The sequence below is a fragment of the Pelodiscus sinensis genome, chromosome 28 (genome assembly GCF_049634645.1).
Source record: "Pelodiscus sinensis isolate JC-2024 chromosome 28, ASM4963464v1, whole genome shotgun sequence".
Taxonomy (NCBI): domain Eukaryota; kingdom Metazoa; phylum Chordata; order Testudines; family Trionychidae; genus Pelodiscus; species Pelodiscus sinensis.
This window is the reverse complement of record NC_134738.1, coordinates 4,385,404-4,412,899: the sequence shown is the minus strand read 5'-3', so window position 1 is coordinate 4,412,899 and position 27,496 is coordinate 4,385,404. Positions and strand designations below refer to the sequence as shown.

Sequence of the window (27,496 nt, the reverse complement as noted above, 5' to 3'; positions counted from 1 at the left end):
CATGCCAGAGATGCTGCCCCCGCCTCCAGCACACGGGAGAGCCGCTCTGGCGTTGGGGCCCCCCCGCGCTGAGAGAGGGGGCGGCTGAGCTGCCTGAGCCCGGGGGGGTCAGCCCCATGCGCCGGTACCTGAGTGGGCAGAACACGGCCACACACGGTTTTTCCGCACAGGGATGGAAAACACCAGAGGGAGCTTTGGCCACGTGTCTCCTCTCACCACTTCCGCCAGTCAAGCCCACCTCCGGGGGAGGGGCTGGCCCGTCGCCCCCAGCATCCCGCCAGGACCGCAGGCTGTGCCCCGTTTTCCCACCCTAGGGCTCCAGGCGCTGGCCGGCCCCCCCTCCCCGGGCCTGGCTGATAGCGGCCGGATGTCAGAACCCGGCCCCTTCCCTTCCCGCCCTGGGGGGAGCCCCGTGTCAAGAGCGAGCGGCAGCTAAAGCCATCAGCAGCATGGCCAGGAGTCGGGGCTGGAGGGAGAGTCCGGCAGGCTCTCTGGGTGCGGCTGGCAGCCTGGCTCCACGGCCTGCCCGGAGCCCCACGGCGGAGCAGCTCTTGGCTCCAGCCTGAGGCGTTCTTCTGTCAGAGAGCCATGGGGAAGGAGGGGGGAGAGGGCAGCTCTGGCTTCAGCGGGATCCGTGACCCGGGGCAGACGGGGCCCGGACGCTGGCAGAGTCTCTCCGGGCAGCCCGAGCCCCGGTTTATCTCCTGGCACGGAGGGGGGCGAAGGGGGCACTGAGCTGGAGCAAGCCCCGTGCGGGGGCTGGGCCTTCGGGAATCTGTGGGGAAAGGTGGGCGCAGGTGCCCCGGGCTTGCAACCGGTCGCACGTGATGCCAGCTTTATTGCCAGCCCCCTGGACCAGAGAGCCTGGGGACGTGGGCACCGGGCCCGGCTCTGCAGGGGCTCCCGGCCCGGGACAGCAGAGGGGGTTGGCAGCACTCAGCCCCGGCCACATGTGCACGTTTGGACAGCCCCGTGGAAGGATTTGCACAACGCCAGTTCAGCCAGTCTGGCTCCCCCGGCCAAGACCCGCTGGTGAACTCGCTGCACGAGGAGGATCTGGCACGTTTCCCTCGGCAGAGCGTGCTCACGGCAGCCAGCCCCAAGCCTCCCTGGCTGGCAGACAAGCGCGCCGCCGGGTTGCTTTGCAATGTGACCGCGATGGAGGGGGACTTTTCTGTGATGTTTTGCAGGCTACTGCCTCAGTTTCCCCTATGTGCTGCATTGTCACTGGGGGGAACTGAGGCACACAGAGCATTCATACAAGATATTACTGCCAGTCCCTGCTCCCTCCAGGGCCAAACTCCCCGCGCTGGGGGCATTCACAGGAGGCTTAGCCCCGGCTGTCCCGGTATTATTTTATTTTTTTCTACTTGTCAAAAAAAGGTGGATGACATTTCACCCCAACTTTCAGCCGCGCGCGCTTGTGAATGCTGCTTCCCCCCCAGCTAAGGAGAGGAGGGGTCTAATGTGGGTTGAACCCCGCTTGATTGGGGGAGGAGCCATGGGCATGAGGGAGGAGCCAGGTGCCCTGGGGGAGGGGGGAGGTACCCCGGGGAGGGTCCCGTTCCCTGATCCCCCAGAGCCAGCCCCTCCCCACAACGGGAACGGGGTGGTTCCCTTTGCCCACCCGGCACCAGCTGCGCTCACGCCGCCCCCCGCCCTGCACCGCGGCCACAGCAGACAGCTCTGCGTGTGCCCCCCTGTGGCTGCGTCTCTCACCTGGGACTCGGGGCTGCTGCTCAAGGCTCCTGGCCGCTCTGCCTAGACCCCATGAGAGCTGGGCCTGGCTGGCACGTTCCCAGCCTGCTGGAGAACCGGGTCTCCCCATGGGGCACAGCTGGGGTCCAGGGGCCATGGGCTGCCCCTGCGGCCAGCTGGGGGGGGGGGCGGGCTGCATCTGCGTCCTGTGTCTCCCCCCCAGAGCCTCTTGGAGTGCAGGGTGGGGGCACCTCCGGGTCCAGCTCTCTCCTCCCCACTGCTCTCCAGGAGGCTGGCTGGGGGCAGGGATCCACTCCCTCCCCAAGCCCAGGGCCAGGCGTGGCCGACCAGACCGGGTCTCCACGCGGTTCCCCCATCGAGGGCTCCGCTGGGCCGTGAGCCATGTCAGTGTCTATGGGGGCTTCCTGCACCCCCTTCCTCCGGGGCCCTTCCGCGCCCAGAGAGCTCAGGCTGCACCCTGGTCCCCCCAAGCACGGCTCTGCCCCCCAGCGTCCTGCATGGGCCCTGGACCCTCCCTCCCAGCTGCGCTGCTCTCCGGGTCCAGGACCATCGGGGGTTACTCTGAGCCCCAGACCCCTCTGTGACGACGCGTCGGGATTTTCCCATCTCCTGCACCCCCGAAATGGCATGAACAGACTCCCCCAGCCAGTAGAATGGAGGTTGTTTATTGCTCCTCCAGCACAGCGCAGCACAGATGTAATCTGGTTACCGGAACTGGGGCTAAGAGGCCTCAGTGCTCCCCTTGAGATAGGGGAGTCCCAGCCCCCTCCCCAGCTCCTTCTTCCCTGCCTTCCAGCCAGACACTAACTCCCCCTCCTCCAGCCCTGCCCACAGCCAGGGCAGCATCCACCTCCCTTTGTTCCTCCCCATGGGGGGCCGCAGGTCAGACAGGTTTTTGAGTCACCTTTGCATAGTGAGGTTTTCCCTGCTGGGTCTTGCTCCAGACAGCAGGGGTCACCACAGCCCAGCCAGTACCCCCACTACGTCACACGCTCCCCTCCCCCCAGGCCGTAACCAAGTCTCCCCCACAAGCTGCCCCTTTGACTAGCCCCCCAGCTGCTCAGCCCCCTGCCCCAGGCCTCCCCCCCGGTCTCTCCGGCACCCAGACCCGGCTCTGCTGCCCCCCGGCTTGACGTGTTTCCTATCGTGCACTGGGCTTTCAGCTTGGCTCTCTGCACACAGTCACCCACCCGCACGCACAGACACACAGACACAGACACACAGCCGCACGCACAGACACCCACATGAACTCAGACACACACAGACACACCCACACCCACACGAATGCACAGACATACACACGGACACGGACACACACACACGAACGCACAGACACACCCACACCCACACGAACGCACAGAAACACACACACACACACACAGCCGCACGCACAGACACACACCCACATGCACACACACGCCCACACACACGAACACACAGACACACAGACACACACACAGACACACGAACTCAGACACACAGACACAGACACCCACAAGAACACACAGACACACACAGTCACCCACCCGCATGCACACACACAGACAGACACCCACACGAACTTAGACACACACACACACACACACACAGCCGCACACACGCACACAGATACAGACACACACACACACACACACACACCCAAACGAATGCACAGACACACACACACATGCACACAGACACGCCCACACACACGAACACAGACACACACACACAGACACACGGACACACACACAGACACACGAACTCAGACACACAGACACAGACACCCACCCGAACACACAGACACACACACAGACACCCACAGACACACACACTCACCCACCCACATGCACACACACAGACAGACACAGACACCCACACGAACTCAGACACACACACACACACACACAGACACACACACACACACGAACTCAGACACACACACACACAGACACCCACACGAATGCACAGACACCCACTCGCCCACACGCACGCACACACTTGCTCCCCACACGCACCCACGGTTCCAGCACCCCGGGGCTCTGCAGCTGCTGTTTATCCCGCCGGCTCCCGGGGCAGCAGCTGGAAGTGTTCGATGCTCCCAAGGCTGCCAGGGACGGGGCCCAACTTCTCCTGTGTGTAAGAGCCAAGGCATTTGCTGCCGCTGCCCAGAGCCAGGGGCTGGGTTGGCGGGCGAGGCCTGGCTGGCAGATGCAGACACACTCCTGCACTGGGGCTGCAGGAACCAGTCACCCTGCACCCGGCCCTGGGTTTGGGGGGGGAATAACCCCACAAATCCTGCGGGGTGTGGGGCAAGCCCCCCAACCCAGCACCGAATGCAGTGGGGCAAGGGGAGCCGTTTGGTTCCCTCTGCACAGGGTGCAGACCCCGTGGGCAGAGCTGGGTTGCTGGGCCAGGGGTGCCCTGTCTGGCCCCGACTCTCAGCCTGTTACCCCTGCCCGGCCATGGGGCACTGCAGCCCACCTGCCGCAGCTCCCCAGGGCCAGCACGGACCCCCCAAGCTACCCCAGAGCACAAGCACCGTCCCTCCCATCTCGCCCCCCAAAGCACAGCCCTGTGGGGTCCCCTCTTCCAGGGGCCACGTGGTGCATCACGGCCCCCCCGTGCCCAGGCTTCGCGCGCTCCCTTTACTGATGCGCACGAGGACAGTGACTGAGCTGGAAAGATCCTCCGCGGGCCCTCCCTGCCGGCCATACCCAACCCACGGTGCCTCGTGCCCAGTGATTTTCACAGCCGCCACCAGGAGTCCGGACGGCACAGAAACCTTCCCTCGTCCCCCCCGTCGCTGCATCAGGGTCGCCGCCTCCAGCGCAGCCCTGCCTCGGTTTCCCCCCACTTCCCGGCTGTCCCAGAAGATTTGCCTGGCCCTTGGTCTCGGAGTTCAGCCCCCGGCCGGGCTCCACGGCCAGCGACTCCCGGGCCGCGCCGTGGACAACAGCACCCAGGGGTTCCCCACACCCCCCTGGCAGCCTGCTCCCGGAGGGCCTGCCCTCTTCCTGTGCTGCACCAGCAGCCATTCCTGGGGCCTTTGCTGGGGTCTGGCCTCCCCGCCTCAGCCCCTCCCCTGCTTGCTGAGGGTCGCGGCAGGACCCCCCGGCTCCCTGCAGCCCCCTGCCACCCCTCTCCTTTCTCCCCAGCCCCCTGAGCTGGACCAGGGCGTGGGCGGGGTGCCATGAGCCGCCAGTCACATGCGTGTCCAGTCACGTGGCAGGTGAGCCGGCTGTGCCACAGGTGGGACTGGGGCCCGTGACAGTCACCCCTAGGCACTAAAATCCCCGGGGGGCGTGGGCAGCGCGAGCTCCTGCCCCAGGCCCAGGGGGAGCCCGGGGGATTGCAGGACCGTTACTGCTTTTTATGACGACTTAGGGCCACGTAAGCCAACCGGCTCAGCCTGGGGGCTCAGGCCTATGCTCGGCCCAGCCCCATCCCCCGCCCCACACCCCGTGGTCCCCACTAAGCTCAGGCCCTTAGTACAGGGCGGGGCAGCTGGTGGTTGCCCAGGGGGAGACGGCCACCCAGGGATGGGGGTGGCAGGGGGGACGCAGCCCCTCCCTACTCCTCTGCGCCCCGGCCCAGGGGCCTGGCAGTGGCCGGGCTGCCACAGGGACCTGGCCCATCATACGGTGACTCTTGTCAGCTGCCCCGGGCCACTTCCAGACCCCCCCTTGGGGAGAGCCGATCCCCGGAGTCTGAACTCTCGGGAACGGCGAGCAGAGTTTCCTCCTCGGCAAGTCCTCGGCGTCTTCCAGGCCCTCAGTTCTTCCCCCTCTTGGTCTGTGAGCAGCCCCCCCCCCCCCCCCCCCCGCTCACTACAGGCCAAAAACATCCTCTTTGGACCACAAAGCTGGTGGGCACATCTCTCCGAAGGCCGAGATCGAAACAGAACACATTAAACAAAGGCCCCTTGAAAGTCCTTGTGCCGTAGGAATATAAGCCAGGGAAGAAAGTATTGCACAGATAAAGCATCTTTCTTCCCTCCCAGAGATGCAAACACCTGCAGGAATAGTGCCTTTGTTTTACGTAGCTTGCACCGAACGTTCAAACCCGGTAGAAGGGGGAGGGAGGACACGGTTTTTTTAATGTCGTGTACTTTTAAACTCCAAGAGTCAAATACAGGAACGCCAGCTGCTCCGCTTTGCCTCCTGAAAGAGACGGGACAGGTTTCTGCCGTGAGTTACTCTGCCCTGCCTCGGGAGCGTGGGTTCCTGCATGTGTGTCTCACAGCCGGTGTTGTCAGTGACAAGACAACCCGCTGTCTGACCAAACCAGATGGAAGCCCGTTTTCCCTGGCAGCCGAACGCGCTGGATCCCGTCGGGAGCCGCCTCGTGAGTGAAATGCAACTCCTCAGGAATGTCAGTGGCGTCTTCACCCGCCTGACGCTTCGCAGCTCTCTACGGAGCGCGGCGGCCGATGGCTCGCTCCCCGTGTCCCTTTCCTTGGCTTTGCTGCAGCGCTGTCAACAGCAGCTCCACACTGATCTGCCGAATTCCTGCCAGGAGCAGGTTCAAATCCTATTGGCCTCTTCGGCTTTGAGAAGCTTTTGATTTGCATCCTCTGGAAAGTGAACACGAGTCTGAACATAAAAACATCAGAGCGGCCAGACTGGGTCCTGGCTGCCAACAGGGGCCAATGCCAGCTGCCCCAGAGGGAGTGAACAGAACAGGGAAACATCCTGTGGTCCCACCTCTGTCACCCATTCCCAGCTTCTGACAAAAAGAGGCTAGGGACACCCTCCCCCCCATCCTGGCTAATAGCCATCGATGGACCTGACCTCCATGAAGGAATCTAGTTCTTTCCTGAAGCCTGTTGAAGTCCTGGCCTTCACCACTTCCTCTGGCAAGGAGTTCCACAGGTTGTTCAGTGTGTCAAAAGCAAAGAGAGCGCATGGTCTGTGGCTTACAGATGTACTCAGTTCAAGGACGGGCTTGCAGAGCTCGTGGATAAAATGCACTGAAGCCTTCAGCATTAAGCCTGGGCCCCATCTGACCAGGTTCCTGCACCAAACGTGGCACTGAGTTGCCATAAATACATATTCCTTCTGCGACGACACTGGGGTCATACTCAGAGTAGATTTGTGGGGCACTGAGCAGCCCAAAGGAGAGAGAAGAGCCCTCTAGCCCCAACGCTTTCCTTTAACGTTTTGCTTCTCTCCTTGCCCTCCACTGTGCAGATCAGGGCTACTCAACTTTGGAAGCCCTGGGGCTCACAATGAAACTCACAGCACATGCCGAGGACCGCAACTTAAGTGTGATTCTATACACATGCAAATATATGCAAATCACTTCTTTCACACTGATGGGCATGAATTCAAAGATTAAGGCAAGACTACACAACACACAGGCCCCATTTAAGTCAGTTCTGCTGATATTAATACCATGTAATATTTACCCAATTTCCACCCATATGACAGCACTTTTAATGAGCAATGACAGTCCAGGAATGTAACTACTAAAACGTATCTCAACAGAAGACCATTCAATAGATAGAAATGTAGCCGTGTGAGTCTGGTGTAGCTAAAACAAAATACAGGACCATGTAACACTTTAAAGACTAACAAGATGGTTTATTAGGTGATGAGCTTTCGTGGGCCAGACCCACTTCCTCAGATCAAATAGTGGAAGAAAATAGTCACAGCCATATATACCAAAGGATACAATTAAAAAAAAAGTGAACACATATGAAAAGGACAAATCACATTCTATTGACTACTTATTTGGTTTGGCTCCCACCCGTGGGCCATGTGTAGCGTAGCCCTGGTGTACAGCATGTGTGAAAATGCATTGCCTTCCTGAAAGGGCTTATGCAAATGTTTTCCTGCCACGTGGGTGATGTGGGCAAGTTAGGTAACATGACTGTGACCAGCCCTCGCCTGCCTTATGAGAATTGTCTTACGAACCTGCATCGCGCGAAACTGCTTCAGACAAAACCCCTGGCGTGGCCTGTCGTCAATGAGAGTGTCAGTCTGCGGAATGTCTCTCCTGTTTTGGCGCATGGGTCAGTCTTGTCTGCGCAGTTAGACATATGAAATCCAGAAAGGCATGTGACCATACCACCTGGCACTGGAATCCATTTCGAACCTGGTATTTTTCCATGGGAAAGGGGGATGCCCAAACAAAGGATTCACATCCCAAGGGAAAGTCTATTTAAGCAGTGGGAAGCCATCAGGCCTTTGTCTTCGGTTGGCCTTTGAAAGTGCTAAGGGATCCGAAAGAAGGTCCACTCTAATTTGAAGCGTTCACCTGCGATAAGCGCAGCTGTTTAATGTACGAATTTGCATGTGACACGTTTCTTAGTGGAGTAGAACTAGCTCTGTGGTGTTTTTATTAATTTTCATTTTAATTTAAATGTCTCTTAAGTGGTTCACTTGCAACCACGTCAATCCTACTTTTTATATTTAATACAAACACTTTTGTTTTTTATCAGGCCCGGTGTAAATAATCGTTACCTGAGGGGAGCAACCACTGTGCATCTCTCTCTTTCATTGATCTTAGGAGGTTTCTTTCTGTAAAACGTTTACACAGAGCGCGAGGGATTTGTTTGCGGTTCTGGTCCCTTGGGGGGCTGGTTTCCTGGGTGCCGAGCCCTGATAGCTGGGCTGGCTCAGTGTCTGTGTTGCTCTGCAGGGGGCGGTAACTCCAACTCCGTGGTTTGGCTGGGGGAGACCAGAGGATCTGGCCCAGCAGGACAGAGTGGTGTGGAGCCCTGGAGAGCAGAAAGGCAGGTGTCAGTGGCAAGATCTGCACTTTGGGGGGACAACCCAGGGCATTTATGCGATCTCAGCCTGTCACAATGATTACTGCACCGAAACAGCCCAGCCAGGCCAGAACCGCAAGCTTTCTTCATGCACAATGCATGTTATCGCTTTGTCTTACGCAAATTTGCACCATTCGAACAACAGCTTGAGATGCAACGCTGTGATTTCTTTCCTGGATGACTTGCGTGTCAGCAAGATAACAGCGCCCCTCTCCGGTGCCGGCGCTCGCCAAAGGTGCAATATTAAATGTGTCGCCACCTTCATCGTCCGTTATTTCATCAAAATAAGGCCTTCCCTGTTTTGTCCTTCACTTGATTTCGCTCAGTGTTGCCGACATCTGTGACAAGTAACTTCCTGGAGTTGCACCACCGTTCTTACTCTGTCCTAACAAAGGACGGGTTATTTTAGAGGGTGGCATATTTCCACCAACCCGAATTCAGACCCAGTCACAGAGGACATCCAACCGCTTTTGTTGGGCAAGAGTTGCCGTGTGTTGAAACTGCACTGCGTTTTAGGAGATTCCCGGGCAATCTGACGCTCTCTTTCAAGGCTTCTGTGATTTGTTCAAGTGGTTTGCAACAGCCGATTTCTTCTCATGGCCAAAAGCAATGTGACCCATTGGGCTAAAGCATTTTCCCCAATCTTCAAATCCATCTCCAGGAAAACCTTCTGCTCCATCCTTTAGGGTATGTCTACACTACAGCGCTAATTCGAACTAAGCTCATTCGAATTAGCGCAGCTAGATTTAAAAACTAGTTCGAATTAGCGTTTTGCTAATTCGAACTAGCATGTCCACATTGAATGGACCCTGAACAGAGGTTAAGGATGGCCGGAAGCAGTGCCGACAGGGCATCAGATTAAGACTTAGAGCGTGGAGCTGCTGTCTCAGGCTAGCTGAGGGCTGTGCTTAAAGGGACCCGACCCCCACCCTGGACAGACAGTTCTCGGGGTGCCCCGCTTGCAAAGCAGTCCTGGCTTGGAGTGCCCGGAGTACCCACACTGGGCACATCACAGCACTCGGCCATCAGACCGGCTGCACTTGCCGCAGGCTGCCATCTGGGGAGAGGGGGCAATTGGGGGGCTGCAGGAGAGCTTCCACCCCCAGAAGCCCGCAGAGCCAGCCTAGTCCCCCCATCGGGGGCTCGTACCCCATTCTTCCCTCACCTCCTTCCACTTACCCCTCCCTAGCCCCCCTTCCTGATGTACAAAATAAAGGACAATTATGTTCAAAAATAGAATCTCTCTTTATTGAACAAAACTGGGGGAGACTGGGAAAAGGAGGTGGGAGAGGGGAAGAGAGAGGCTGGGAGAGGGGAGGGCACCTACAATGATGAAGGGGTTTGGAACAGGTCCCATATGAAGAGAGGCTAAAGAGACTGGGACTTTTCAGCTTAGAAAAGAGGAGATGGAGGGGGGATAGGATAGAGGTCTATAAAAGCACGAATGGGGTGGAGAGGGTGCATACAGAAAAGTTCTTCATTAGTTCCCATAATAGAAGGACTAGAGGACACCAAATGAAATGAATGGGTAGCAGGCTTCAAACTAATAACAGAAAGTTGTTCTTCACAAAGCAAATAGTCAACCTGTGGAACTCCTTGCTGCAGGAGGCTGTGAAGGCTAGAACTAGAACAGAGTTTAAAGAGAAGTGAGATCAATTCATGGAGGTTGGGTCCATGGAGTGCTATTAGCCAGGGGGTAGGAGTGGTGTCCCTGCCCAAAGTTTGTGGAAGGCTGGAGAGGGATGGCACGAGACAAATGGCTTGGTCACTGTCTTTGGTCCATCCCCTCCAGGGTCCCTAGGGTTGGCCGCTGTCGGCAGACAGGCTACTGGGCTAGATGGTCCTTTGGTCTGACCCAGTACAGCCATTCTAAGCTCAGGGCTCAGGGTCGGGGGTCTCAGTGGACCACCTTGATTTTCATGCAAACCTGCTCCTGGGTGGCCAGGCTGGCAGCTCTCCTGCCCAAGCCGGCCACTTTCCTGTGCCTAGTGCAGAGGTCGTGGACGAGGTCCACAATGTCCGCACTAGCCCAGGCGGGTGCCCGCCTCTTGCAGACCTGGGCAAGCTCCCGGGAGCCACCAGCCTGGTCCTGGGAAGAGGGGGAGGGCTGGTGGGCATCAGGTGGCTGGCTTGAGCCGTGCCAGGTGCAGGGTCTGCTGGCTGGGTGCTGGCAGGCTTGCACCTGGCATGGGCATCGTAGCCAGCCCGTGCCCCTTTAAGGGGTCCGGGGCTGGGAGGGGGACAGTAGAGTTTCCCTGGTGTTGGCCAGAGTGGCCACCAGGGAAAGCTGGGGAGGGCTAGCCTCCCATTAGTTCGAATTAAGGGGCTACACACCCCTTAATTCGAACTAGTAAGTTCGAACTAGGCTTAGTCCTTGTACAATGAGGTTTACCTAGTTCAAACTAAGCGCTCCGCTAGTTCGAATTAAATTCGAACTAGCGGAGCGCTAGTGTAGCGCCTATGAATGTTAGTTCGAACTAACTTTGTAGTGTAGACATACCGTCACTGATTTATTTGCAAAGTGAGACAATTCCTGTTTCACGCTCTGTCCTCAACGTGAGCTGTGGTTTTCCTGTGTCCTTTCATAGTAAGGTCACTGTATACGATATTTCACGCCTACGTGGAGTGGAACGTATTAGGCAGGTGCATAACTGCGCAGTTCTGGGGGTGTAACGGGGATGTGCTACACAACATTTTCTCTTCAGGCTGCATTTGCTGGCTTGTACTGCAGATTCTCAGGCCTGGAGGGGCTGGGGTGATCACCGAGTCTGTCCTCCCGTACAACACAGGCCAGAAAACTTCTTGTATAAAATTCCTCAAGCACCCAATTGCGATTTCACATTTGTCTGTGATGGAGAATCCACCACTGCCCTCAGCAAATTGTTCCAGCCCTGGCTGTGAAAAAAGAACGCCTCGTTTCCCTTCTGTTTGTCTGGCTTGAAAGGCCATTGTGTCAGGTTAGCCCTTTCTCTGCTAGATGGAGGAGCCTGGGATGAAATAGTTTTTGCCCATGAAGATACCTGGAGAATGCAATCAAGTCACCCCTTAGCCTTCTCCTGCCATGGCCGGGACACCTACAGGCAAGCACCATCCTCTGGAGAAACCGCTCCCGAAGGGTGACCGTGCTGGTCGGCTGTGGATGGAGAGACATCAGAGGCTGGATGCAGGTAGGATGTTCTCATGCCATGGTCCCCGTGCCTCTTTCCCGTGTCCTGGCCTGAGCCAGATGCTGACGATTCCCAGTCTGACTCCAGGGTGGTCGCTGTCGTGCCCATCTGGGTATTTTGTGGGTAAGGGGCTGGGTCACTCATGACTAGGGCATCAACGCTCAGAGACCCCAGACACCCCAACCAGCACTAAGTGTAGCTAGGCAGGACACCAACAGCGGAGATAGATAGATAGATAGATAGATAGAGGGGGTGTGTGAGATAGATAGATAGATAGATAGATAGATAGATAGATAGATAGATAGATAGATAGATAGATAGATAGATAGATAGATAGATAGAGGGGGTGTGCGGGGATAGATAGATAGATAGATAGATAGATAGATAGATAGATAGATAGATAGATAGATAGATAGATAGATAGAGGGGGTGTATGGGATAGATAGATAGATAGATAGATAGATAGATAGATAGATAGATAGATAGATAGATAGATAGATAGATAGATAGATAGATAGAGGGGGTTGTGGATGTGACGTAGTGTCAGGACCTTGCTGGTTGCTGTGCTTGGGCTGTGGATGACCCCTACTGGTGGCTCTCTGTAAGCACGGCCCAGCGGGGGGCACCTTGAGGGCCCCCCGTGACAGTGACCGAACCGATCCTACCGGTTAAGGGAAGGGATGGAACAAAGGAAGTGAGTGTTGGGGAAGGGTCAGTTTGTGGCTGGAAAACATGAAGGGAACAGCCTAAGCTGAGGGTTGAGGGTCTGGGGGGGGGTGGGCAATGGACCCCCTAACCCAAGGGGTCTGAGGCATCCTGGCCCTGAGTCCTGTAACCACGTCACGTCTGTGCTGGGCTGTACCTGGAGGCGCAATAAACCCCCCTGTTCTACTGGCAGGTGGAGTCTGTTCTTGCTGCTCCGGGGCTGCAGGATCGAGGGGAACCCCGACGCGCCAGCACAGTGACATAGCAGGGATTTTGTCTGCTCTTGTAGTCCTGTGGTCACTCTGTTACAGTCACTGGTGGCTTTGTTGTGCTGTATGCGCCTCCCACTGTCCTATGCTGCTCTGCAGTGACTGTGTGTGTGTATGTGTGTGCCTCAGTTTCCCCATGCACTGCAACACTATCTGCAAGAGGAGGGGGAGACCAGGCATGATTCACTGTGGAAGTATGTTCAGTCTCTCACGTCCTGAGGACCAGGTGACAGCAGATAGCACCTTGGGCCTGGAAGCAGGACGTGGGGCTGGCTGGGGGGCTGTGAGGAGTTGCTGTAAGTGTGAGTTAATTTTTCAGCTGGCTGGGGGAGAAGGGAGCCTGGCTGGGGGGGGGGGGGGGGGGGGGCCTTTCCCCAGGATTGGCTGTACTGACGGATCCTGATTCCTGTAACAAGTCTGAGCTACGCTGTGTCCCTGGGAACCAAAAATCCTTCTGAGCTACGTGCTGGCTCAGTCTCACATGTGACTGCGGATGGGGGTGCAGGGCCCAGGGGCTCCCCCATATCCTGTGATGGGGTGTATGGGGATAGCTAGAGTATCTGGGATGAGGTGGCTGGGGGTAGCTGAGGCGGAGGCAGCTCTGAATTTTGTTTCTTTTCAGCAGCCCCTGCGTCTCACCAAGCACGTTTCTCTCTCCTGTTGGCTTTCCCTGGTTAATCCCCTGCATGTGTTTGGCGAAACGGCAGCATTTGAGCCAGCGCGGCCGCTGGCTCCCGCCTCCCCATAGACGCGGTTCGGGTCAGAAACCGGGTTTCGCTCTGGCAGCCAGGCGGCAGGGGCCAGCCTCAGGGGTCCCTGGGGTCTGCGCGGTGCGGATCAGACGAGGTGAGCGCCGCTGGGGGACCCGTTTTCTGTTCCCTGAGTCACCGGAGCAGGGCGGCTGCAGCGCAGTCAGGAAGCGCCCGGGGCCGATTAAGAGCTTGGCAGAAGCAGCAGGCTAATCAGAACACCTGGCGCCCATTAGGGACCTGCTGGGGCGCGTATAAGGAAGGCTTCCCTTCAGGCCCGGGGCTGGGCGTGACCAAGCGCCAGGAGGAAGGTGCTGGGTGGGGTTGGCTGGGGGCAGCTCATGGAAAGGCTGCAGGTCTGGTGAGGGAGGAATCACTCTCTACCTGCTGCCATTAGGGTCCCTGGGCTGGACCCTGGAGCAGAGGGCGGGCCCGGCTTCCCCCCAACCCGCCCTGCACCACTACGGGGGCCAGCCCTGAAGGGGGGCGCTTGGGACTGAAGAGCGGTTCACCCCAAACCCGAGGGTGGCCCAAGAGGCTGTGACCCGACGTGTGGTAAAAGCAAGGAGGCCGCGTGGAGGGCCACAGCGAGCCTCTGAGGCTAACACGTTTTGTGCCTAGAAGTGCAGGATCCGCCCCCGAGGCCAGGCCAGAGCCCTGCCACAACCTATATATAGACCGGGTGCTGAGAAAAGAAAAAGAGAAGAAGGAAACAAATCCAGATTCACTATCAAACTAACTAAAACCACATCCCACCGCATCCTCGTCAGTAGCACGTGGAATTGCCACGAGGGCCGTGCGCCCCGTGCCGGAGGCGGGCGCAGCGCTCTCTGCTCACGCCGTGGTGCGCAGGGCGGGCTGAGCGGGGGCACCGGGCATTTCGGCCTGATTCGCACGTGTCACGTGGAACATTCTATGTCCACAAAACCCGCGTCTGCACGTCGGTGCTGAGTAGCATTTGACCGTCCAGTCGATATTGTGTGAATATGGACTAACAGAAACCGCCCAATGAGAATAGCGCCCGAGGGGGCCAGTAATGAAGTGCGAGGCCGCGTGTCTGGGGACTGACTGCACACGCCTCACGCCGGCCCTGCTCTGCCCTTTTTGCAGTCGGCTTCTCCCACCCCATGTGGCCTCTGCGTCCCGCAGCACAAGCGGCACCGGGGCCAGGCCGCCCTGCCGCCGAACTGGCTCGGAGTCGGCAGCGGAAGCGAGGAAGTTCGCTCTGCAGCGCCCCTTCCGGCTGCCGTCTCACCCCCGATACCTGTTTGTTTCTCCACCGCTGGGTCCTGCCCTATCACCGTGCCCCCCGCTCTGGGGTCCTCCCCCCCGCCCGGGGAATCCCCAACCCCTAGACCCACCTGGCCTCTGTGACCCACAGCCTCGGGGCAAACTGCAGCTGACATGGCCACTCAGCATTGGCCAAGGGGGTGGGGACCTGCAGCCTTTGCCTGCCCTGGCTGCCCCTCCGCAGCCCTAGCACCTCAGGCCCTGCAGCCTGGGGACTTGTCTGGCCAGAGCCCCCCAGCTCCACCTGCCTTTCCCAGCCCTGCTCTGTCTCAGGAAGCCTCCAGCATTCCCGGCAGCCAGGTCCCTCCTGCTCCGCAGCCAGAGCACGTGTGTCTATGGCCTCCCTGCCTTTATTTATACTGCCCCAGCTGGGCCCTAACTGGCTGTATCTGCTGGCCCTGCTGGCTCCACACTCCAGCCCTCACTGGGTTTTACCTTCAAGGGCCAGTGTGGGGCAGACGCCCCGTCACACAGCCCTAGAGCCTCCCCCTCCCTCTGGGCAGTTTGCAGCTTCCGTATCTCCTCCCCCCACATCTCTACGCAGCCCTGGTGCCAGCCGGGGTCTGCCAAGGCCAGGGCCCTGCCCAGGGTGAGGGCTCAGCCAAGGGGACGCACAGGCCTCTGCATTGGTCTCCAGCATCTCCGCTCACGTGTCAAGCCCTCGGTCTCAAGCCGGCTTGGCTGCGTGGCACAGATGCCACGCCAGAGTCTGCCAAGAGCCCAGGGGAGAGCTCAGCGCGGGGAGGGGTTTGCCTGCCGAGATGGGCCGGGCAGGCCTCCCCTGAGCAGGGCCAGCACCCCCCCCGACCGGCCGGAGGAGGGCTGTTTGGCAGGCAGCTGAGAGGAAGAGGTGGGGGGCAGCCAGGCAGCTGTGCACCCTGGGGGCGAGGGAGTTCAAATCCCAGGGACCCTTGGCTCGGCTCTGAAAGGACTGGCCGTGGCTACAGTCGTTCTCGCTCTGCCTGGGCAGTGTCCCCTCTTCGCTCATTAACGGGCCAGCACCCCCCACCCCTCGCCTGCCAGCAGGGAGGCAGCGTCGGTCGTACAAACCGGCACCGGCCTTGGGATTGCTGAGTCAGCTCCGCTGGTGACCTCACGGCGTTCGCTTTGCTAGGACGGATGTGGTGTCTTTGCGGGGAAGGATGCCCTTGTGGGTCTAGGTCAGTGTTTCTTAAACTTTCTAAGACCGAGGAACACCACACAATCATTTTTTTTAATGCGGAACACCAAGGACTTTTTGTTGAGCAAAAAAAAAAAGTTGCCTATCCCTTTAAGGGTGGCCATTTTGAGCTCTGCTCTCCATGGCACACCTCTGACTGCCTCGCGGCACACCGGTGTACCACGGAGCACAGTTCAAGAAACACTGGTCTATGTGCAGCTCCTGGCACAATGGGGCCCCGGTCTGTAACGAGGGAGTCCAAGGGGCTGCCGTTCTGCCAACCGTAGAAAATAATAATCGACCTGGTGTGACGGACCGGGCCGGGTCTGGGCACAGCTGAGGGTGTCTGCTCAGGCTGAACTGCTCAAATTCGGGGCTCTCTATAGCCCCCAGACTGGAGACCTTCCCAAATAGGCCACAGACAAGTCCCATAGAGCGCTTCAGCTGCCTGCCTGGCCAGTCAGAAGCCTCCCGAGCAAAACCCCTCCGGCACCCCAGCAATATCCGTGCCCCAGATGGCCCCGGGCCTCATACACCGGTGGGGGGTCTTAGAACCCAATCCCACCTACCCCGAACAAGTTCTGTCTAGTTCCAAGAAACCAGCCACAGATCCCTGGTCAATTTACCCTCTGGACCTACCCACAAATCACGCTGGGCCAATCCTTTAGCATCTAACATCTAAAGGTTTATTACTACAAGAACGAAAAGCCTGAGAGTGAGGTTGTTAAAATATCACACGTTACATGCATCGAATCTCCCAGTTCTCAATGCAGGCTCTAGCAGAGATGTTATAACTGCTGACTTAAAAGTCCTTGGTGCACATCCCATGTCCGGATGGGTCCACAGTTCTTCCCGGCTCGTGATTCCCTGCGAGGCCGCATCTGGGGTCAGGAGCAGATCTGAAGACAAGATGAAGGCTGCCACATGGCACCTTTATCCCTCCTTCCTGGTCTCTTCTTGGCTGCAGCAGGTCACTTGGCCCGTGGCCTAAACCTGTGTTCCCTGCTGGTAGCCCCTAGGTCCCCATTCTTGAGGGGTGTCCTTGAGGGGTGACACTTGGAGCTCTCAGTGACGCACAATGCTCTGGCCAGAAACTAGCACCGTGCCAAGCTATTCTGGGACCTGATCAGCGGGGTCAAAACTGGCTAAGTGATGGATCTCAGCCCGGGGAGCCTCACCCCAGAGGGTGTTTCCAGGGGGCTCATTCAGGGGGTCTGTGCGGGGCCCAGCGCCGGTCCGTGTCTGCCAGGGATCTGCCAGGAATTAGCGTCTCCGCCGGAGGAGTCTGCAGATGACTGGGCCCGGTGGGGAGAGACATGAGGACCCTGTACCCCCCACTGGGGTTCACTGCCACTGCTCCACCGGGGTGGGCCCCAGCGCCTTGGCATCCAGGTCATTACCGCAGCCCGAGTCCTGGCCAGGGCCCCATCAGGGCCTCTGCTCCGCGTCGGGCCTTTATCGCTGGGATCACCCAGCTTCAGGGAGCTCTAGCAGCCCTGATCACTCAGCAGATGGCTTATCTTGGGCGCTAACCCCCCCCAGCCCCGCCTGTGGTGTCAGCAGTGCGTCATTTCCAGCCCTTCTCCCCGGGGGGGGCTGTGTGGCCACCCCCCCCCCCCCCCACACACACACACTCTCCTGTGTTTTCCGCTCCTTGGATCCTTCTTCCCTCAGAGACGTGCGGCCTCCCGTTCTCTGGGTTTCAGGGCGAGTTCCCTGGCACCGGCACCACCACAGAAATTTGGATCCAGCCTCCCCCCTCTTCCACCCCCCCCCCCCCCGCCTTTTCCCTCCTCTGTCTTCTCTGCTGATGCTGTAGCTATGGAAACTGCCCTGCCAGCACTTGGGCCTGTACCCAAGGCCACAGTCTCAGTCATTTGCCTCCTTCCTCTTGTGGCTCCGTTTCCTGCCCTTTGCGTGTCTACCCAGCCCTGGGGGGGGGCGAGGGGGGGACAGCTGCAGCAGAGAGGGGGCGGTGATGGAGCTGCAAGGTCAGGGTTCCCCCGCCTCCTGCGCCCCCATAATGGCACGAACAGACTCCCCCAGCCAGTCGAACAGAGGGAGTTTATTGCTTCTCCGGGATGCAGCACAGCACAGATGTAATCTGGTTCCAGGGCAGGCCTAGGATGCCTCAGCCCCCCTTGAGATGGGGGAGCCTGGGCCCCTAAATCCCAGCCCCTTGCTTAGGCTGCTTCCTCCATGATACCAGCCAGAAACTAAAACTCTCCTCCAGCCCTGCCCCCAGCCAGGGGTTGGACTCTGCCCCCCTCCCTTTGTGTCTCCCTGGGAGGCAACTGCTCAGACGGGTTGGGAGCCCCTCGCCTAGTGACTCGTCCGCTGTCCAGCTGGGCCGTGCTGCAAGCAGCCGCCAGTGGGGGGTCACCCGCTGCCCACTGCCCAGCATAGCCACCGGCACTACATCACGCAGGGGTCCTGGGGAGCTGGGCCTGCATGAGGAGGCAGGCTGGGCTGAAGCATGTAATTCAGCTCCATGGGACTCGCTGTGGCATGGCCCCCCCCCCAATGCCGGCCCTGCCTTGGACCCCCCCCCGCCCATGACCCCCCCCAGGGCGAGAGCCCTGCCCTACTGCAGCTGATCGTCAGAGCGTTCTGAAACTCGTTTTAAAACGGGTGAAATCTGAAGCCAGGCGGGTGCTTATGCAAATAACACTAAGGAAAAGCGGGTGGCAGAGCCCTCTGGGGCCAGCTGCTTCCACCCTGCTGGGCACTGCCAGCCTGGGGGCAGGCCAGGGGCCGGGGCAGGCTCTGGCCCAGCAGCGCCTGGTTCTCGCTCTACCCCGCAGCTGCGAGGCGCCGGAGAGGAACAGGGTGTGGGCGAGGCCAGGCCCCTCCCAGGAAATCTGACTTTAAACTCCTGCAGCTAAAGGTTTTGCAGAGCTGAGGCTGGCGAGCGCCCGGGTGAGTAACTTTCCTCCCCTGCAGCCTCTTCCTGTTTGCTGCAGGCCGCCTTAGCCCGTGTGCTGCAGTAATGGGGGGAGTGAACCCCTCTTGCCCCTGCTGTGTGGGGGGCTCAGAGCCCGGCAGGGGATCGGGGCTGGCTTAGCCGGGCTGAGGCACAGTGTTTCTTGGCTTGTCCTTCGGCTAAATCCCCGGCCAGACTCCTCTCCTGTGTGTGCCCATCCTCTGTCCGCTCCAGGGAGCTCAGCACAGGTGCCTGAATCCCCTGGGCCAGGCTGGAGCCGAGCAAGCGTCCCCTGCTGGGCCCTACCCAGCCTCGAGCTGCTGATTTTGGTCGACCATATCCTGGGAGCGTCATCCCGGGACGTAACCCTGGGCGGGATGGAAATGGGTCCCTGCCGTTTCCCCCGTGCTGAGGCGGCCGACAAGGGGCTGGCTGGAGGGACGTGCCTGTTTGGGGCAGTGGGCCTGGCTCACAATGGGGGCAGGAGCCATTGCTGCCCAGGGGCGCTGTCAGGGGGGTGGCTCGGGCAGCCCTGGGCAGGGCTGTGGGCACAGTGCCTCGGGGCTCGGCAAAGCGGCACCGTCTCATCGGGGGAGCTGGGGCTTCGGGGTGAGTGCAGCAGCCGCACCCCCCGGGCCGCCACTGGCTCCCTGCCCTGCCACCGCCATATTCAGGGGCACTCAGAGAGGGGCTTAATGCCAAGAGCCCCATGTTCAAACCCAGCTCAGCAGGGACCCACAGCTCCTGGGCAGAGGGCTGGCAGGGGTCGGCTGGGCCACGCAGTGGGCAGCGGGGGGCTGATGGGAGTGGGTGTGGGGACCTGGTCTGGCGGCCGGCCCCCCTCGGCAGGCCTGGTGTGGAGGAGACAGCGCCCCCCAGGGCAGTGGGGCTGGCAGCGCCCCCCAGGGCAGTGGGGCTGGTGGCACCACCAAAGGTGGCAGGGAGGCAGCTGGAAACACTGGCTCACACGGCCTGTCACCAGCCACGGGGGCGCGTGAGCGCAGGAGGACATTGGAGCCCCTCGCTGGGGGCTGCCTCCTCGGGGCCTGCACCCGCCCTGGCCCAGGGGGTCCCTGCAACCAGACGCCCCGCCCCGCCCTCTTCCTCTGCCTGCCCGGGGATGACTCAGCAGCAGCCAAACCAGTTCTGATACGGCCCCGTGTGCAGGCTGGGAGGGGCCCGCGGCCCCCAGCTACGGGGGGGAGCCCTCGCTCGCAGGGTGGGCCCCTCCTAGCTGGGGAGCCCGGCAGCACCTCGGTCCACACCCGGCCCTCGTGCTAACTGCTCCTCTCTCTCCTCAGGGCCCGGCACCATGTACACGGCAATCCCCAAAAGGTACCGAGCCCGTCGCCCCGAGCCCCCTCCCTCCCCCACAGGATCTGCCCCAGTCCTGCCCCTACCAGCCCTCGCCCCCCCCCTCCGGATTCACCCCAGCCCCTTTTCGCTCCGGCAGCGGCTCCCTGTTCGATGCGTCGGTGAACCAGCCCGGCCTGCACATCTGGCGGGTGGAGAAGATGAAGCCGGTGCCGGTGCCGGCAGAGTCCAAGGGCGTCTTCTACTCGGGGGACTCCTACCTGGTGCTGCACAACGGCCCCGATGAGCAATCCAACCTGCACATCTGGATCGGTAAGGGCCAGTCTCCGGCATGGCCGGCCCCGGGGGGAGCGGCACGAGGCCAGGCCCAGCCACGGAAGGGAGATTTGCCCCCTTGCGGGCTGGTGAGCAGGGTCCTCAGCAGAGACCGAGGGCCTGGGGCTGCCCTGCCCCGTTCCCATACGGGCCGTAGCGGACCAGCGCCCTGGCCAGCAGAGCCCGGGGCCTGAGCTCCGAGCCGGGGCCCAGACCTGCCCGTCCGAGCCAGCCGGGCTGTGGGGAGCCCCGTTCCCTGCCCTCGCCGCACTCCCCGGCATGGCAGTGCCGGTCCCCTTCCCCGCCAGGGCTCCCGGGCCTCTCTGCCGAGCACATCGCGCCTGGCCCCGGGGGGCTCCATCGGCAGCCGGGCCCCTGCTCAGCCCTCCTCCCCTCTCCCCCCGCCGCGCCCAGGCCAGAGCTCCTCGCGGGACGAGCAGGGGGCCTGCGCCGCGCTCTCCGTGCACCTCAACTCGCAGCTGGGCGAGCGGCCGGTGCAGCACCGCGAGGTGCAGGGCAACGAGTCCGACACCTTCATGAGCCACTTCCCCCGCGGCATCAAGTACCAGGTAGGGGAGGGGCCGGCCCGTGGCCCCCGCCGGCCCTGACCTGCCCTGCCCCCTCTGCCCCTCCCCAGCCCCCAGCCCTGCCCCCTCTGCCCCTCCCCAGCCCGGCCCATCTGACCCGGCCCCAGCCCCCAGTCCCAGCCTGTCTGACCCCTCCCCAGCCCCCAGCCCTGCCCCCTCTGCCCCTCCCCAGCCCGGCCCATCTGACCCCTCCCCAGCCCCCAGCCCTGCCCCCTCTGCCCCTCCCCAGCCCTGCCCATCTGACCCCTCCCCAGCCCCCAGCCCTGCCCCCTCTGCCCCTCCCCAGCCCGGCCCATCTGACCCGTCCCCAGCCCCCAGCCCTGCCCCCTCTGCCCCTCCCCAGCCCGGCCCATCTGACCCGTCCCCAGCCCCCAGCCCTGCCCCCTCTGCCCCTCCCCAGCCCGGCCCATCTGACCCGTCCCTAGCCCCCAGTCCCAGCCTGTCTGACCCGTCCCCAGCCCCCAGCCCTGCCCCCTCTGCCCCTCCCCAGCCCGGCCCATCTGACCCGTCCCCAGCCCCGCCCCCTCTGCCCCTGCCCAGCCCCCAGTCCCAGCCTGTCTGACCCCTCCCCAGCCCCCCTCTCTGCCTCGTCTGACCCCTCTCCAGCCCCCAGCCCTGCCCCGTCTGACCCCCCCAATGCAGCCCCCAACCCAGCCCCTTCTGACCCCTCCCCAACCCCCCTCTCTGCCCCATCTGACCCCTCCCCAGCTCTGCCCCCAGGCTTGCCCTGTTTCCTCCACACTCCCCTGAACTCCCAACCTGCTCCCTCTGCCAGGGGTCGGCCCCCCACCTCCCCTCGTCACCCCCAACCCTGGCCTGGCCCACCTGCCCCCAGCTGGTCCCTCGTGTGGGTGGTGCTCAGGGCCCCGCTCCCTCTGCCCCGCAGGAGGGCGGCGTGGAGTCTGCCTTTCACAAAACCCAGCCTGGCCGGGCCTCCGGGCCCATCCGCAAACTCTACCAAGTGAAGGGCAAGAAGAACATCCGGGCCACCGAGCGGGAGCTGAGCTGGGCCAGCTTCAATACCGGGGACTGTTTCATCCTGGATCTGGGCGAGGTGAGACCCCCGCCCCAGGGCTGGGCGGGCAGGGCCCTGGCTGGGCATGGAGGCATGTCTCGGTGTTCCTGGCAGGGCAGAGAGCCCAGCCCCACAAGGGGGCGCTTGAGCACCCGCGTGGCGGGGGGATGAGCCAGGGCGGGCAGCAGGTGCATTTGCTGTGGGGGGGGGTCCTGACTGGTGCTACAGGCTAGGTGTGCAGGAAGCAGCCTGGCACGGGTGGCAGCATGGGCCCGGCCTAGCGGGTGGTGGGCGGCAGCGTGGGCCCGGCCTGGCGGGTGGTGGGTGGCAGCGTGGGCCCGGCCTGGCGGGTGGTGGGTGGCAGCGTGGGCCCGGCCTGGCGGGTGGCGGGCGGCAGCGTGGGCCCGGCCTAGCGGGTGGTGGGTGGCAGCGTGGGCCCGGCCTGGCGGGTGGCGGGCGGCAGCGTGGGCCCGGCCTAGCGGGTGGCGGGCGGCAGCGTGGGCCCGGCCTAGTGGGTGGTGGGTGGCAGCGTGGGCCCGGCCTAGCGGGTGGCGGGCGGCAGCGTGGGCCCGGCCTGGCGGGTGGTGGGTGGCAGCGTGGGCCCGGCCTGGCGGGTGGTGGGTGGCAGCGTGGGCCCGGCCTGGCGGGTGGCAGGCGGCAGCGTGGGCCCGGCCTAGCGGGTGGCGGGCGGCAGCGTGGGCCCGGCCTAGCGGGTGGTGGGTGGCAGCGTGGGCCCGGCCTGGCGGGTGGTGGGTGGCAGCGTGGGCCCGGCCTGGCGGGTGGTGGGTGGCAGCGTGGGCCCGGCCTGGCGGGTGGTGGGCGGCAGCGTGGGCCCGGCCTGGCGGGTGGTGGGTGGCAGCGTGGGCCCGGCCTGGCGGGTGGCGGGGAGGGTGGCGGGCGGCAGCGTGGGCCCGGCCTGGCGGGTGGTGGGTGGCAGCGTGGGCCCGGCCTAGCGGGTGGTGGGTGGCAGCGTGGGCCCGGCCTGGCGGGTGGCGGGGAGGGTGGCGGGCGGCAGCGTGGGCCCGGCCTGTCAGGTGGCGGGGAGGGTGGCGGGCGGCAGCGTGGGCCCGGCCTGGCGGGTGGCGGGGAGGGTGGCGGGTGGCAGCGTGGGCCCGGCCTGGCGGGTGGCTGGGAGGGTGGCGGGCGGCAGCGTGGGCCCGGCCTGGCGGGTGGCGGGGAGGGTAGCGGGAGCAGGGGGCGGCAGCCAGGGCCCTGGCGGGTGGCGGGAGCAGGGGGCGGCAGCCAGGGCCCTGGCGGGTGGCGGGAGCAGGGAGTGGCCGTTTCCATGTCTGCCTCTCTCTCCTCAGACCATCTTGACGTGGTGTGGGGAGACCTCCAACATCCTGGAGCGCAACAAGGCCCGGGACCTGGCCATGGCCATCCGGGACAGCGAGCGGCAGGGCAAGGCCCGGGTGGAGATCGTGAGCGACGGGGAGGAGCCGCCTGAGATGATCCAGGTCTGGTGGGGTGGGGGGTGCATGCGTGGCTGGGGTTGCTCTGGGCAGGGCTGGGGAGGGCTCAGGGCGGGGGATGGGGCACAGGGAGGAGAGTCCTGCGGCTGGGGATGGGGCAGGGTTTGGGGCAGGGATGGGCTGGAGGCGGGGGGCAGTGCTGGCTCTGACGGAGGCGTCTCTGCCCTAGGTGCTGGGTGCCAAGCCCGCCCTGAGGCAGGGCAGTCCCGAGGAAGACGTCACGGCGGATCAGAACGCGGGGGCAGCGGCTCTCTATAAGGCAAGCCCCCCCGGCCAGGGCTCCCACACACCCCCGGGCAGCGCAGCCTGCCCCAGCCTGGATACAGCCAGGGCTGCACCGCAGGACTGGGGCACGAACTGCGGAGTGGGGCAATTGTGTGGGGGCTGGGGACACGGCTGGAGGGTGGGGTACCAGGGCTGCAGGCTGGGGCAGGGTTGGGGCTGCAGGCCGGGGGCCAGGTTGCCCGGCCGGGCTGGCGGCGCAGGGAAGGCGCTCAGCGGATCCCCCTCTCCTGGCCCGGCAGGTGTCAGACGCGACGGGGAAGATGGACCTGACCAAGGTGTCCGGGGGCGGCCCCTTCAGCCAGGCTCTGCTCTGCACCGACGACTGCTTCGTGCTGGACAACGGCCAGAGCGGCAAGATCTACGTCTGGAAAGGTGCCGCCCGGGGGCAGGCTGGCTCCGCAGCGGGGCCCAGGCACCAGGGAGCCTCGCTCGGTGGCAGGGAGTCAGCCTGCCTGGCCCCCCAGCCCTGCCTGGCCCCCAACCCCAACCCCAACCCCTGGAGCCAGACATTCCCGGCCCTCCTCCCACCACAGCCAGAGCCCCCAGGGCTTGTGGGCAGCAGCCTCCCCACAAAGCAGCTACTCAGGCAGGGCCCTTCCTTGGCCCACGGTTCCCAAGGGGGGTTCTCTGTGGAGCCGGAGTGTGAGGGGGAGCAAGTCCTGAGGGCGCCCGCAGACCAGCCGACTAGAGAGTCTGCCCCAAGGCCACCCCCCTTCGCCACTCCCTGTGCCCCTTCCCGATCACCCATCCCACCAGCCCCGCCTCCCATTCACCCCGCCCCCACCCCGCCTCCCATTCACCCCGCCCCCACCCCGCCTCCCATTCACCCGACCCCACCCCACCTCCCATTCACCCGACCCCACCCGCCTCCCATTCACCCTGCCCCCACCCCTACCTCCCATTCACCCGACCCCACCCGCCTCCCATTCACCCCGCCCCACCCCGCCTCCCATTCACCCGACCCCACCCCACCTCCCATTCACCCCGCCCCCACCCCGCCTCCCATTCACCCTGCCCCCACCCCTACCTCCCATTCACCCGACCCCACCCGCCTCCCATTCACCCCGCCCCCACCCCTACCTCCCATTCATCCCGCCCCCACCCCACCTCCCATTCACCTGCCCCCACCCCGCCTCCTATTCATCCCGCCCCCACCCCGCCTCCCATTCACCCGCCCCCACCCCGCCTCCCATTCACCCGCCCCCACCCGCCTCCTATTCATCCCACTCCTACCCCGCCTCCCATTCATCCCACCCCTACCCGGCCTCCCATTCACCACCCCCACCCCGCCTCCCATTCACCACCCAGCCCCACCTCCCATTCACCTGCCCCCACCCCGCCTCTTATTCATCCTGCCCCCACCCCGCCTCTTATTCATCCCGCCCCTACCCCGCCTCCCATTCATCCTGCCCCCACCCCGCCTCTTATTCATCCCACCCCCACCCTGCCTCCCATTCACCCGCCCCCACCCCGCCTCTTATTCATCCCGCCCCCACCCCGCCTCTTATTCATCCTGCCCCTACCCCGCCTCCTATTCATCCTGCCCCTACCCCACCTCCCATTCATCCCGCCCCCACCCTGCCTCCTATTCATCCTGCCCCTACCCCACCTCCCATTCATCTCGCCCCTACCCCACCTCCCATTCACCCGCCTCCAGCCCCACCTCCCATTCACCGGAACCCAGCCCCACCTCCCATTCACCTCGCCCCCACCCTGCCTCCCATTCACCCTTCCCCACCCCTCCTCATAGTCACCCCGCCCGCAGCCCCGCCTCCCATTCACCGCGCTTCCCCTCCTGCCAACAGCCCAGGCCTTCCAACGCCCCCTCAGGGTCCCTGGGCACCACCGCTCCCCAGGCCTGGCTTTTCAGCAGTGCCTGAAAGGGTGTGTCTAGACTACAGAGTTTTGTCGACAAAACTAGACCTGCGTCCACACTACCGCTGAGTTCTGTCGACATAGCGTCAACAGAACTCAGTGGCTTTGTCGACGCTGGTAAACCTCATTTTATGAGGCATAATGCCTTCTGTCGACAGAAGGTGTTATTGCATGTAAACTGTCCTTTGCGTCTACACTACCATGTCAACAAAGCAGCTTGCTTTGTCAACAGAACTCAATGTAGTCTAGACGCTCTTTGTCGACAGAAGCCTGTAGTCTAGACGTACCCAAAATGTGGCGCCTCCAACCACTAGCCCAGACCCTTAAGGGCTTTAGGCCCCTCACTCACCCAAGTCCACGGGATTTAGCGCTGGGCTACCCCTCGGGATTTGGGCCTCGTTGCTCCGGTAAATGGTCCCTCGGGGCAGGTCCCAGCCTCACCGCGTAGCTTCCGGCTCTTGGCGGGCGTCCCTGCGCAGGGCCACGTGCCAGCCCGCTCCGCGGGACCCTCACCCCCCCCGGGGTCACTCCGTGCAGGCCAGGCCTGGGCCGGCTGGCGGTCGGCAGGGAAAGCCCCGCGCTGCGCCTGCCTGTTTCTCCTCATCCCTGGCGGCTGCTCCCGCTCCGGGCTCTGCAGCGCCACGCTCGGCCTGGCTCGGCCATCAGGGCAGCTGGCGGAGTCTTCTCTGTTCCACACTTGGCACCCAGGGGCGCTCAGGGACCAGCCACCACGGACCCAGCTCCACACCAGACAGGCCACTCGCGGGCACGTGCAGCTCTCTCTGCGCCCCGGGCTCTGCCCCACGGCTGCCGGACCACGCTGCCCCCTTCCTCCTCCTCCATGGGCGCTGCCCACCAGCAGCCCTCCCACCCTGGGGCTTTCTGCTTCCGCAGAGCAGCTCAGCTGTGGCCGGAGCCCCTTGGCCGAGCCCCCAGCCTCCCTCTCTCCAGCCCAGCCCCTCCCGGCTCCCTGCTGTTTGCATTAGCCCGGGCCCTGGGCACATCCCTCGGAGCCGGGGTGCTCAGGCCTGGCCCCCCAGACTTGTTCCTCACAAGCAGGGGCTCCCCTCTGTGCGGCCCACAGACCCTGACCCTTCCCCCTGCCCCCAGGTCGCAAAGCCAACCAGCAGGAACGGGAGGCGGCCCTGAAAGTGGCGGAGGGGTTCATCTCTCGCATGAAGTACTCCCCAAAGACCCAGGTGAGCGAGGCCTGGCTGGATCCGCGGGGAGGGGAGGGGAAAGGGGAAGGGACAGGGGCTGTGCCATGTCCTGCCGAGCCCCCTGGGGAGACAGCTCGCCTCCTGCTTGCCCTCCCGGGCCCCGGCGGGCGTCTCTGGGCCTTTGCCAGGCTCCTCGCCCTGCCCCGGCCTCCCCCTGCAGGAAGCACAGAAACTGGTCCCCATGCAGGGGGGTGTCTCCGGGCCCCGCCCCCCACTTCAGGCCAGGAGCCAGGGGCCGTCCCTGACCCACGGCCTGTCCCTCTGTCGCTGCAGGTGGAGATCCTGCCCCAGGGCCGCGAGAGCCCCCTCTTCAAGCAGTTCTTCGCCAGCTGGAAGTGAACCTGGGCGCTGCTTCGCGCCGGCCTGGCCCTCCGCTCTGCAGCCCCCCGGCCGCTCATTAAAAGGGCCAGCACAGGGAGCCACCTGCCTCCTCTCGCCTCCTTCCCGCGCCGGGGGCAGCCACGGCGCTTGCTCTGCCCTGGCGGGGAGAGAGCTGGCTGGGCACGGTGCCATCCTCCCCCTGCGCCTCGGCTTGGCCAGGCACCAAGGAGCAGTGGCAGCTCCCTCCCTCGGGTGTGCCAGCCATTCCAGGCCTGACCCCCGGCAGCCACCCATGGGGAGGGATGGGGGGCACAGGGGGTCGCTCAGGGGATCAGAGCCTCCCAGGTGCTGGCTCTG

General features: G+C 62.9%; 1 protein-coding gene across 2 annotated transcripts; it reads left to right on the top strand.

Annotated features, from left to right (window-relative positions):
• The first annotated feature begins 11,216 nt into the window (after window positions 1-11,216).
• Window positions 11,217-27,236, top strand: CAPG (capping actin protein, gelsolin like). Of its 2 annotated transcripts, none has more exons than XM_075910642.1 (10): window positions 11,217-11,640; window positions 20,037-20,070; window positions 20,189-20,361; window positions 20,779-20,933; window positions 21,838-22,005; window positions 23,274-23,423; window positions 23,608-23,697; window positions 23,963-24,095; window positions 26,709-26,797; window positions 27,092-27,236. In XM_075910642.1, the coding sequence occupies exons 1-10, from the start codon at window positions 11,535-11,537 to the stop codon at window positions 27,155-27,157; spliced, it is 1,164 nt and encodes a 387-aa protein (XP_075766757.1). In that variant the 5' UTR covers window positions 11,217-11,534; the 3' UTR covers window positions 27,158-27,236. The 2 variants fall into 2 exon arrangements, with proteins under 2 accessions (XP_075766757.1, XP_075766758.1); XM_075910643.1 differs by lacking the exon at window positions 11,217-11,640 and adding an exon at window positions 18,492-18,731.
• Window positions 27,237-27,496: the final 260 nt, after the last annotated feature.

Excerpts from the sequence above, each read along its gene's own strand:
- CAPG (XM_075910642.1), top strand. The coding sequence starts at position 11,535 with ATGGCCGGGACACCTACAGGCAAGCACCATCCTCTGGAGAAACCGCTC. Across the intron at positions 23,698-23,962 it reads GGGCAGCGGCTCTCTATAAG|GTGTCAGACGCGACGGGGAA; the intron begins GCAAGCCCCCCC and ends CTGGCCCGGCAG. Across the intron at positions 24,096-26,708 it reads CAAGATCTACGTCTGGAAAG|GTCGCAAAGCCAACCAGCAG; the intron begins GTGCCGCCCGGG and ends CCCTGCCCCCAG.